General features: G+C 36.1%; 1 protein-coding gene across 3 annotated transcripts in view; it reads left to right on the top strand.

The window, feature by feature from the left end:
- Positions 1-13,353, top strand: part of SBF2 (SET binding factor 2) — a 489,527-nt gene that overhangs the window by 212,563 nt on the left and 263,611 nt on the right. For all 3 annotated transcript variants that reach the window (XM_023239559.2, XM_023239558.2, XM_023239557.2), the window contains exon 3: positions 3,894-4,031. In XM_023239559.2, coding sequence (XP_023095327.2) covers positions 3,894-4,031 — 138 coding nt within the window. The remainder of the gene's footprint in view (positions 1-3,893; positions 4,032-13,353) is intronic.

Below are 13,353 nucleotides of genomic sequence, written 5' to 3'. Positions count from 1 at the left end.
AAATGCACCACGGTGGTTGGGGATATTGATAGTGTGAGAGGCTGGTTTTGGGAACAGGGAATATATAGGAATTCTTAGTACCTTCTGCTCAATTTTGCTGTGAATCTAAAACTGCTTTAAAAATTAAAGTCCATTTTCAAAAATCTGAAAAAGTATATATGTTGATTAGCAGTATTATTCAAGAGATGGAACAAAAACAGAAATGAGCTCACCAATATAGCAGCTTTCTGTGCCAGATTACCTTCTGTTATTCTGCTTAATAAGTGTAATCTTGAGCAATTTATTTAACCTCTCAGTGCTTCAGTTTCCTCATCTGTAAAAGGTAGACTATTAGTACCTACCTGCTAGTTTTCTTGAGAAGTCTACATGAGTTAACACATGCAATGTGCTCAGAATAGCCCTTGCCATATAATTCAGTGAAGTAAACATTACTTCTTGTGAATTTAACCCACTTGGATCTAACCTATTTCTGTCATCATATCTACAACAGTTTCTTTCTCCTCTGTATCAATTTCTTCCAAAACCTGCCCCTCCTTTCTTTTTTTTTTTTTTAATGTTTAGGTATTTTTCTGACAGAGAGAAGAGAGAGAGAGAGAGACAGAGTGTGAGCAGGGAGGGGCAGAGAAAGGGGAGACACAGAATTGAAGCAGGCTCCAGGCTCCAAGCTCCAAGCTGTCAGCAGAGCCTGATGTGGGGCTCGAACTCAGACTGCAAGATCATGACCTGAGCTGAAGTCAGATGCTCAACCGAATGAGCCACCCAGGCTCCCCCCACCCCTTTTTTTAATGTTGCCTCTCCTTACATTGCCCCATACTCCCTGACTGAGTCTAAAGAGACATCAAAACAAGAGATCTGGATAGTTTCTTACATTTGGACAGAGACAGTCATCGTGTTCAGAGCTTTTCTACCAAAGGAAAAATTCTACCAGACTCATTTCCATAAGCAGATGTCATAGGAATAGCATAACAAACTTAAAAACACACTAATAAGCAAATAAGTGAAAACATTTTTCCTTACATTTTTATTTCAAAATAGTAATTAATCCAACAAATATTTACTGAGTACTTGAATAGCATTTATTCTATGAAGACTTCTCTTTAACTTCCCAGTATATCCAGAACCCTCCAGACCCAAGAATCACGAAGTTCCTCTACTGTGTTCCAAAGCCATTTTATACATTTAAAAAATAATAATTAATAAATTAATTATCTCTTCTTATCTATTTCCCTAGAACTTATCATCTACTCTACCAATTTGGTACAGAAAAGTTGGCTTGTAATTTTCTTTATGTGTATATTTCTCTTCATCAATCCATCTATCCAAATTCCGTGACCATATATCGTAAGCTTTCTTGTGGCCATCAAAAGGATTTCATTTTCCAGAACAGCAGCCCTCAAAGTGTGTTACACAGAATCATAGAGTTCCAGAGGTCAAAACTATTTTCATAATAATAATACTAATAATTAGTGGTTTCTTTCACTTTGTTGACATTTACATTGATGGTGCAAAAGTAATGGTGGGTAAAACTGCTGGCACCTTAATAGAAACGAATGCAGCAAGCCCCAAACTATACTTGTAGTCATTGTATTCTTCATAGCTGCACATCTGCAGTTTTTTCTAAAAAAAAAAAAAAAAGCCAGTTTCAGTTTAAAATGCCCTTGATGAACAATAAATATTTTAATTATTTATTATTATTATTTTTTAATATATGAAATTTATTATCAAATTGGTTTCCATACAACACCCAGTGCTCATCCCAAAAGATCCCCTCTTCAATACCCATCACCCATCCTCCCCTCCCTCCCACCCCCCATCAATCCTCAGTTTGTTCACAGTTTTTGAGTCTCTTATGCTTTGGCTCTCTCCCTCTCTAACCTCTGCTTTTTTTTTTTTTCCTTCCCCTCCCCCGTGGACTTCTGTTAAGTTTCTCAGGATCCACATAAGAGTGAAAACATATGGTATCTGTCTTTCTCTGTATGACTTAACTTGCGTTGGTGGGCGGAGCCACAGTCAGACCTGATGTCTGCCCCCAGCCCACCGCTGGGGCCACAGTGGTACTGGTGTGTACCTTCTCTTCCCCTCTCCCAGGGGCAGGACTCACTGTGGAGTGGTGTGGCCCCTGTCCGGGCTACTTGCACACTGCCAGGCTTGTGGTGCTGCTTTGATGGGAACCTGCGTATTAGCCGGGGTGGATCGGCAAGGTGCACAGGGGTGGGAGGGGCAGACTCAGGTCGCTTTGCCTTTGGTGGCCTGCTTCGGGAGGGGCCCTGTGGCACCGGGAGGGTGGTCAGAGGGATGGATCCACAGAAGCACAGCATTGGGTGTTTGCGGTGCAAGCAAGTTCCATGAGGGGAAGTGGTTCCCTTTGGGATTTTGGCTGCGGGATGGGTGAGGGAGATGACACTGGCCAGTGCCTTTGTTCCCTGCCAAACTGAGCTCTGTCCTCCCGGTCTCAACCCCTCTCCCTCCCGTTGTCTTCTAGCTCTCCCACTCTCCAAGCAGAGCTGTTGACTTATAACATTCCAGATGTTAAGCCCCTCTGGCTGTCAGAACACATTCCGACCAGCTGCTCCACTTTTGCAAGCCAGACTCGGGGGCTCTGCCTTGCCCAGTGGCCTGTCCCTCCACTGCCCCAGCTCCCTCCCGCCAGTCTGTGTAGCACGCACGGCCTCTCTGCCCTTCCTGCCCTCTTCCATGGTCTTCTTATCTACTCTTGGCTCCAGAGAATCCATTCTGCTAGTCTTCCGGCGGTTTTCTAGGTTATTTAGGCAGATATGGGTGGAATCTAAGTGATCAGCAGGACGCAGTGAGACCAGCGTCCTCCTACGCCGCCATCTTCCCCCAGACCTTTCTTTATTATCTTTTAATGTCCATGGGATCTGTAGTACTGTTGCCTCTTTAATTTCCAATGTTAGTAATTTGTAACTTTTTTTTTCTTAGTTAGCTGGCTAGAGGGTTGTTGATTTTAATGATTTTTTTTTCAAAAAACCAGCTATGTTTTGTTGATTTTCTCTATTGAATTTTGTTTTCAATTTAATTGATTTCTACTCTAATCTATTATTTCTTTTCACCTGCTTACTTTGAATTTAATTTGCTCTTTTTATAGTTTCCTAAGATAGAAGCTTAGATTATTGATTTTAGATCTTTCTTCTTTTGTAATATATACATACAATGCTATAAATTTTCCTCTAAGCACTGCTTTTGCTGAATCTCGAAAAATGTTGATAAGATGTATTTTCATTTTCATTGATTTAAAAATATTTTTTAATTTCTTTTGAGATTTTGTCTTTGACCCGCGTGTTATTTAGAAGTGTGTTGTTTAATCTTCAAATTTTGGGGGAATTTTTCAGCTATCTTTCTGTTACAAGTTCAGTTCTGTTGTGGTCTAAGAGCATACATTGTATGATTTCTATTCTTTTAAATACATGTAAATATATTATATAGCCTATAATGTGGCTTATCTTGATGAATAAGATATCTTTTTCATTGAATTGAATTGAAGACTCTTAGATTGATGAAGGAATTTTGAAATAATTCTGTTTCCTACCAGCAATAGATACTTAGCTCTTTATCTTCAACTCATTTCATGATTTGTTCTGAAGTGGGAAAGTTTTTCATTTATGTGATTTGTTCCTACATATGCTAATCTATGTCTCAGAATGAGGGGCATCTGTGGAAAATCTAGGGGCTGTCCTCATAAAATGTATATGTACATTAGATAAAGTGTTCTACGTTATAAATCTCCTTTTAAAAATATAGTGGCTGAGATAACATATCACATTAGCTGGAAATTTTTTTACAATGGGGTGATATGTAACATTTCAGAAAGATTTATAAAAAATAAATTTTCATTATGCTTTTAAAATGTGACAATTTTTTTCTATTCCCTTTAGTTTTGTCAACCTGGTGGGTGGCAGCTGTCCAGAGAGAGGAAGCAGCCAACATTTTTTGTGGTGGTCCTGACAGATATTGACTCAGATCGACATTACTGCTCATGCCTAACCTTCTATGAGGCAGAAATCAATCTACAGGTACAACCACTCTTCTAGGCAAACTACAAATGAACAACATTTAAGAATCTTTTTTTTAATGCCATATTTGTTTTTGCTAAACTGTAAGTTTAAGTTCTTTGGGCTACTTTAAATAAAGACTGAGGTACTAAACTGTTGGAGAAGAGAGAAAGTATACTTTGTTTTCTTTTATTTTTTTAATCATTTTTTTAAATGTTTATTTATTTTTGAAAGACAGAGACACAGAGTGTGAGCATGGGAGGGGCAAAGAGAGGGAGACACAGAATCTGAAGCAGGCTTTAGGCTCTGAGCTGTCAGCACAGAGCCCTATGCAGGGCTTGAACTCACGAACTGTGAGATCATGACCTGAGCTGATGTCAGATGCTTAACTGACTGAGCCACCCAGGCTCCCCTTAATTGTTTTCTTTTAAAATATTGATCAGAATCTGAATATTTCTAATAATAGCATATTCATGAATTGGTATATTAAGAAGATTTATATCCCCTCATGTAGAAGGTGTGATTTTTTCTCTCCTTTTCCTGAGCAATCTTTCACAGAATGTAAAGCACTTAATCAGAATGTTCATAAATCACCTATCACAATGCTTGATATTATTTTTTAAACACCCAAGTAAATGTCAACTCATTATTGTTAATGGCGGGAGTATCAACATGACTGAAATTCATAGGCTAGACCATTGAAACAAGAAATACTAGGTTTCTCAAAGAGTATTTGTTGGGGTTCTTAGTTTCAGACAACTGGACCTACTTTCTCTATGCATAAAAGGATTTATGACAATGAATTGCAGAGGTTATGTAATTTCATGGGTAAGAAATAAACAGGGAACCAACTTTGGATACTAGGAATTGCCTGGTTTGAGTCTATTTTAGTAGATACTTTTTCTCCCATTGACCACTTGTCACTTACAATGTTGGGTACTAGACAATATAACCTTTATATGTTACCCTAAAAATCTAATATCGTGTACAGCTTGTTTCACTATCTTACACCGGTGACTTCTGCTTTAATTCTCATATGTGTTGTTTCCTTGTGGACGTCAAGTTGCATACAGATCCCACCCCCCTGCAGAGGAATCAGAAAAACTCTTTGTTGTTGTTATGTGTTTGTTTATTTTGATTTCAAAGCTCTATAGTACAAGAAGGAAACTATAAAAGGGTTCAGAGGATATTGACTGAGCCAGTCAGCATTATCTGCAGTACTTTCTGCTACATGCAGGTGAATGAGTATCACTGCCATGGAAAAGGACTGGCTTTTCTAAAATGGCCTTACAAAAGAGCATTTGTCGTTTGGGTTACTTTAATTAAACCCTAATATCTGACTTTTCTAGATGCAGAAATCTGATTTTGCAGTACAAGAGGAGATAAATCACCTTTCCTGACACAGACTCACATTATCCACATTCATTAGACTGATGTATTAAAACCAGCTTGCTAGTTTATTAAGTTACAGTGATAAATTAAAAGATTACATGGAACAAAATATGCACCACATATTATCAATACATTCTTTCTTTGTTGTCAGATCATTGTGTGAAGCCATATCAAAATCTGAAGCATTTTGGCGTGGAATCAAACTAAGGAATACTTTATGCCAAATATTTAAAAAAAATTTTTTTTAATGTTTATTTATTTTTGAGAGAGAGAGTGTGAGCAGGGGAAGAGCAGAAAAAGAGGGAGACACAGAATCTGAAGCAGGTTCCAGACTCTGAGCTGTCAGCACAGAGCCCGATGTGGGGCTCGAACTCACAAACCGTGAGATCATATCCTGAGCTGAAGTAGGACGCTTATCGACTGAGCCACCTGGGTACCGCATGTCAAATATTTAATGCTTGCTAGACTAACATAACCCATTGTTTCTATTTGAAATTAGCCCATTGTTTCTATGTTGTCAATGGGGACAGAAAACTTAGAAGTTGATGACAATAGCCATTTCTGTTTTGGATAGTGTTTGAGTGGATGTTGCCGACAGGTAACTAATCAAATTCCCATTTTTGATCAATTCAGTTTAAAAGTATTCTCCAGCCAAGAGCCTACCTATGTCTTTTAGGTGACCTTTCATTTTTATGTTGATCTTCGGAATTTAAGTTGGTTCTGAGAATGCAGTAGCAGTATTTTCTTTTATTTCCGTATTCTTGACAGTACCTCTTTACAACTCCCTAGAATTGTCCAATGAAACTGATTATTTAAGTCTTCCTCCTTGCTCCTTCATTACAAACACTTCTTTCCCGAAAATAACTGACAGAAAAGTAATACATTAAGACAGTGTAGGGGGGTCCTGCACTGTCTATGGTGACATAGCAAGCTCCTGAAATCAGTTCCTCCCGCAGACACACCAAATCTACAGCTACATGGAGTGATTCCCTCTGAAAGAAATCTAGAAATGAGTTTAGCAACTCACATTTTGCAAACAAGAAAATACCCACACTGAAATAAGTAGGAAAATCTTAGACAAACTCTCACCATAAACCCTACCCCTGGCATAGCAACATGAGATTGGGAAGGAATTTACAACTACTAGCATTTTCCTGAGTCGTAAAGGATTTGGACCCAATATCTAGCCTCAACTTTAAAGACTTGTACTGAGGGATGGACACCCAAAACACCTAACTTTGAAAAATAATGGGTCTTATGTCCCTGAGACCCATCAACTATAGCAAACAAAGAAAGAGTTCTTAACAGGTTCATAAGAATTCACTGTGTCTGTGCCCCTACGACTCAGCATGGAAAGAACAGGAGAAATGCCCACCTCTCGGTCTTTCCTTGAAAGAGTCCTGTTTGCATACTTTAAAAGCTGCCTTAGGGTCGGGTCTCTAATTTAGCATATTTCTAGGGGCTGTACTGGAGACCAAGGAAGCTAGCAGGTACCATCTCTGTGTTGTCTCTCTGGCCCACTTTACTTTACCAGTTTCTCTCTGGAAAGAACTTATGCACATGTCTGGCACTTCAGATTTGCAGTTGCTGCCCAAGGAATGCACCCTTTTAATCTCCTGGCTCTGGTGGTCAGCAGAGCTTAAAGCTGTCAACTCCTACAGGACTGTAGCAAAGAAAGAAAGTTCTTAACTGGCCATCTCCACCCAGGAGTCAGTGAGAAGTAGCAGAGAGAAACACCCATCTCCAAGTCTTTCAATGAAAGAGGTATATTTGCATACACTAAGGTTGCTTCCTGAGAGTCTGGCTTTCAGTCAGTCTGAATCTAGTTGCTGAGGTCCTTCTCTTTGGGACAATGAAAGGTCTTGGCACACCCTCAACTACAGGAAGCACTAAGAATAAGGTAGGCTGTTTGTGGACAATTACAAAGATTTGAGAGACAGCCAAGAGCTACAGCAAGATTAAATGATAAGATTCATCCTCCTACAAGAGGCCACTTCTTCAAGACTAGGAGAGGTGGCTGTTTAATTGAATACATAGAAACTAAAAAGAGAGTCAAGAAAGTGGAGAGACAGAAGAATATGTTCCAAACTAAAGAACAAGATAAAACTCAGAAAAAGGAGAAATGGAGATAAGAGATTTATCTGATCAAGAGTTCAAAATAATGATCATAAAGATGCTCACTTAGCTCAGGAGAAGAATGAATGAACAAGGGTAGAATTTTAACAAACAAAACTTAAGAAAGAACCAATAAAAGTCAGAGCTGAAGCATATAATAACTGCATTGAAATGTACCATAATGGGATTTAACAGCAGACTAGATGAAGGAGAAAAAGGGATCAGTGAACTTGAGGACAGGGCAGTGGAAATCACCCAATCAAAAAAGCAAAAATGAAAAAAGAATGAAAAAGAGTAAACATAGCTTTAAGCATTTAAATGACACATTAAGTAGGCCGATGTTCGTGATTTAGGTATTCCAGAAGGAGAAGAGAGAGAGAAAGAGGAAGAAAACTTATTTGAAGAAGTAATGGCTAAAACCTTTCCTAACATGGGGAAGGAAACAGACACACAGATCCTTAAAGCCCATAGAGTTCTAATAAAGATGAACTCAAAGAGACTAGCACCAAGATACATTATAATTGAAGTGTCAAGAGGTGAGGACAAGAGAAAAGCAACTTGTTCATAAAAGGAAACCCCCATACTTATGAGCAGATTTCTCAGCAGAAACTTTGTGGGATACTAGGGAGTGTCAAGATACAGTCAATCTAACATATTCCACCTGACAAAAATGTCCTTCAGAATTGAAAGAGAAATAAACAGTTTTCCATACAAGCAAAAGCTAAAGGAGTTCATCACCACTAGACTGGCTTTATAAGAAATATTAAAAAGAGTTCTTTAAACCTAAATGAAAGGGTACTAATTAGTAACAGGAAAACATATTAAAGTATAAATCTTACTTGTAAAAAATATCTAATGTTGTAAAAGATGGTGGGTTAATCACTTATAAAGCTTAGTATGAAGGGACCAAAAGACTAGTAGGAAAAATGACTGTAACTACAAAAATTTGTTAATGGATACACATGATCAAAAAGATATAAATTATGACATCAAAAACCTAGATTAGGTGAGGGAGATATAAAATGTAGAGCATAGAATATATTCTAATGTAAACTGTTATCAACTTAAAATAGACTGTTATAAATTGTTTTATGTAAACCTCATGGTAACCACAAGCAAAAACCTATAGTAGATACACTAAAAATGAAGATAAAGGAATCTAAGCATATCACTACAGAAAATATCAAATCACAAAGGAAGAGAGTAAGAGAGGAAGGAGGAAACAACAGATTACAAAATATCCATAAAACAAGGAACAAAATGGCATTAGTAAATATAAACTGATCACTAATTACTTTAAATGTAGACAGATTAAATTCTCCAATCCAGAGACTTAGAGTGGCTAAAAGGATTTAAAAAATAAGACCCAACTAAATGCTACCCACCAGAGACTTTAGCTTTAAGGATAGAGACAGACTGAAAGTGAAGGGGTAGAAGAAAATATCTCCTGCAAATGGAAACCAAAGGAAAGCTACAGTAGCTATACTTGTCAGACAAAATAGACTTTAATCTAAAAACTCTCATAATAGACAAAGAAGGTGATTATATAATGATAAAGTAGTCAACTCATCAAGAGGATATAACAATTGTAAATATTTATATACCCAGCATCAGAGCAGCTAAGTAAATATAATATTTGCTTATGTTCTTTACGGATCTACCTTTTTTGTCCTCCAGTACCTATACTGCAGTTCACAATCACATACAGCTTTTAATTATCATTTCTCTTTGTTTCTTTTGTCTGGAATAGTTGATCACACTTTCTTTGCCTTATGACATTGACATTTTTGAATAATGCAGGTCCCATGGCCTCTTTTAATAGGCTGTCCATTATTGTGTGTTTTTTCTGATGTCTCTCATCTTTAGATACATCAGCAGTTGGATTACTGCCAACAATTGAAATACTGTGTGTTCCTTATATTGGTTTCCATTGGTGTCCATGTTAATTTTGGTAACTTGGTCAGGTGATTGTCAGATATTTCCATTGTCTAGTTGTTGTCTTTTGTCTTGCAACTAAAATGCCATCTGTGGGAAGATACTTTGAGACTATGCAAATATTCTATTACTCATTAATCATGCCCACCCCTAGATTTAGCATTAGTGATGATTCTTGCCCGTTCCAATTTTTATTTTGATGGCTGCAAAATGATTATTTCTTACCCCCACACACCCTCTACCTTTACCAGTTGGTAGTTGACATTTTGCACTAAGCAAGAGCTTTCCTGTCTTGTCTATCTGAGCTAGAGACTCACTTACTCCACTTTCTTTTTTCTTCAATACTATTTAATTAATGGTTTTCATTGTCTTATTGCACAAATTGTCATAGATTTGTACCCTTCAGGTTGGTTCCTGTATTCTTTTGATAAGGCCCTAGCATTTTTTAAGGCATTTTTTTAAAACTTTTTATCATAACAAGCTGATCCAGGCTCATCATATTCTTCCCTGCCCTTGGCCTTGAAATCAGCCATTTTCCCAAGGATCCCTGGCTAATTTGAGTAGAGAATAACATTAGAAATCAAGATGTAGGTTCTTATGTATTTGGAATCAGTGTTTAAAAAGTTTTTTTTTCTTTTTAAGTTCAGATATTTTTTCATTTTCCGTTTTAAGTGAACGAAATATTATAATTTATTTAGTTTTATAATCAACTTACAGAAGGTTAGATTCTGCTTCTTACGAGTTTTCCCAAGATTCTGAAAATAAAAATAAGTTGTAAGAGTTCTGGCTCCTATAGAATTACACTTAGGTAGTTAGATATTAGCCAGAATTGTATGACAGCTTTTCTGTGCTCACCAAAGAAAGTTAATGTTTTTTGGAATTGGTCTAAAAAAACAGCATGGACAATGAGGTAGGATTTTTAAAAATAATATTAAAACTCAGATGATGTTCCTTTTAGGTCATCATTAATGTTTTTCCCATTTTTGGTGTGAAGTTAACTATGTTCTTTTTTAAAAATGTGTTTTTCTTCTGTTACTGGATCATATCATCAGTTCAAAAATAGATCTTTTTAATTCTCATTTGGTCTGAATTACTTCAGACCAAATATACTATGACACATTATTTGGAAACCTGAAGAGGAGGAACTTAGGGACACATCATCCAAAGTATAATTGTGCAACTTTAAAAATGTTGGCTCTTATCTTTCCAAGATACAGTAATACTATCAGTAATCACAAGCAAAACCTTTTCATTAAACTTTCGAAAATGGGTTCCCAAAATTATTTGACTAAATATAATTGTGGATTTTTTTCAGGGATGAGTAAAATACAACAGATGTAAGGTTGCTTTATATTACTTCTCTAAAAAATGATAGACCTGTCTAAATTTTTTACTTAGTTGTATCACTTTAAAGTATTTTTAGTGTGTTGAAAAATGTGTTTATGAACCAATAATAATGATGCAATTTACAGTAAAGACATTTGGCATGTCAGCAAATAAATTGTCATCAAAGAAAGGGAGGGGGAAATGATTGAGGGTACACTGGAGAAGTAAGATGAGGAATAAAGAAGGAGTACATAGAAGGAATAGGATTTGTTTCTTCATCTCAATTGGCTTAACAATCTAGTGTGAGGCAAAATCAAAATTTAAATATAAAGATACTCCAAAGTACCTATGTTTAGCACTGATTCGATGATAGACTTAATAATTAAAGACAGGGCAGTGGAAATAAGTCTTACCGAGTTTCAAGGATTCAGTGGCCTTTTAGAAAACAAGAGCTAAGGAAAGCTTAGAGTAAAGGAAATGGAGCAGTCCAGGCAAAAAGCTCATGGATAGGAAAAAAGATTATAGTGTTTATGATACATTGAAGGGCTTATCATGTTCCAGGAACTATGCTAAAAGTTTTATAGCACTTTTATTCCATTTTATTTAATTCACATGTAGTTTATTTTATTCTTACAAGAACAGCACTTGGTAAGTTTTAACGTTCCAATTTTATGGATGAGGCTAAAAGACTTACCCAGGGACATTAAAGTACTAAGTCAAAAAGCTTGAATCTGTCTGTCTCCAAAGACCAAATACCAATATCAAATACTAAAGCATCTATTACAAGGCTGCAAAAATTATATCAGTGTGTTATTGGTTCAAGAAGAATTGTCAAGAATAAGACCAGAACTGGTCTTATTATTTATTATCAATATATGACTATGGAAACATTCATTACAAATGAATGGAGTTTGTACATTTTAACAAGTGTTATTTAAATAGTTATTGAACTTTGTGAGAAAAAAATAAATTGAAATGCTCATAGTAAAATACAATTCCAAATGATTGAGTAATTTATTTGGAAAAATGAAGTAATAAAAATGGATTTCTAAACTGATCTCTTGTTGGCAAAACTTGGAGCAGTAGGGGAAATCACATAAAACATTCAATAGATTTATCTGAAGAATAGACTAGTCATTTTTTCTTTTTTTCTCTTTTCCCTTTCCTGGTTATCAAGCTACTAAATTGTGCTTATTGTAGAAAATTTAGAACATATTGGGAGAAAAGTAAGACAACAGAAAAAAAATTATAGTTCGATATATTTTGTTTCAATATTAAGGGTTTTTTAAAAACTAAAACTCTATGTAGATCTAATTAATGTCTACACATTAATTGACCATATGGATGTAGTATACTTGATCCATCTCCTAATAGGCATTTAGTTTCCCTTTTGTCAATATCATGAATAACACTGTGATGAATATCTCTTTGGAATAATCTTGATTCTGCCAAGGAGGGTTTTGTCCGTGATTATCTATCTCACTGAATTAGAAATTACAAATAGAGAAAAGTGAGAAGTGGGTTTGCTAGTAATACAGTCAACATTATACTTGATAGTATTCTAGAGACTAATCCTCAGACCTCATTCAACAAAGAGAGTCTAGTGAAAAGTAGCATAAGTAACAATTCAGACAGTGATCAAAATTGAGGGACATACATCCTGAGTTTCTAATGTTTGTTTGATAATTTGCAGCATATGCAATTATCCACATAGGATTCTTGATATAGTAGGAATGGTGGAGATTATGCCTTTTGTGAAAGGGTCCTATCTCCATCCTCTCCCCCTTTTAAAATGAGAATTGCTTAATGGACAGAATGCTGAATCTTAACAGTCTCCCTGACATCCATCGCAGATACATTCTGTAGGGAAAACATTTCACTTAATTAGATATGATTGATTGGTGTTATATGCTTAAAATAGTATGAGACATTAAAACAACAGGAGAAGCTTTTGAGAACAGGCTCCTAAAGTCCTTCAACATTAAATCCCTTTTCTTAAATTTTGACAGTTTTACACTAGGAAAGGCTGCAGCAAGAACTGTTATTGCTATTTCAGTTTCACATAAGGATTATTACATGCAAATATACTTAATGGAAAATAGTGTGAACGTCTTTCCAGATTTACAGTTTAACTTTTTGTATGTCATCTGTTCTAAACAGTTTCTTTAAACTAGCACCTATTTCTTTTAAAGGTTGTATATGAGTACAAGACATTGGAAAGAGAAAACTAGCCCAAGAGTTATAAGACTTGACTTATTAATTCTCATTATACCTTTAATGAGCTGTATGATCATGGCAAGTAATTTCATGTCTCTGGGCATGAGATTGCTTGTTTGTAAAATAAAGTAGATACCTCCTAGTACTATAGTGTTTTTATTATTCTATCATATTAATAACTACATCTGATTTTATTTTATTTTTTATATTAATTTTTTTTAATGTTTATTTAGTTTTGAGAGACAGAGTGCAAGTGGGGGAGAGGCAGAAAGAGAGGGAGACACAGAATCTGAAGCAGGCTTCAGGCTCTGAGCTGTCAGCACAGTGCCTGATGCAGGGCTTGAACCGATGAACTGTG

The sequence above is a fragment of the Felis catus genome, chromosome D1 (genome assembly GCF_018350175.1).
Source record: "Felis catus isolate Fca126 chromosome D1, F.catus_Fca126_mat1.0, whole genome shotgun sequence".
Lineage (NCBI taxonomy): Eukaryota > Metazoa > Chordata > Mammalia > Carnivora > Felidae > Felis > Felis catus.
The sequence above is the reverse complement of the archived record's forward strand: the minus strand, read 5'-3'. Positions and strand labels throughout refer to the sequence as shown.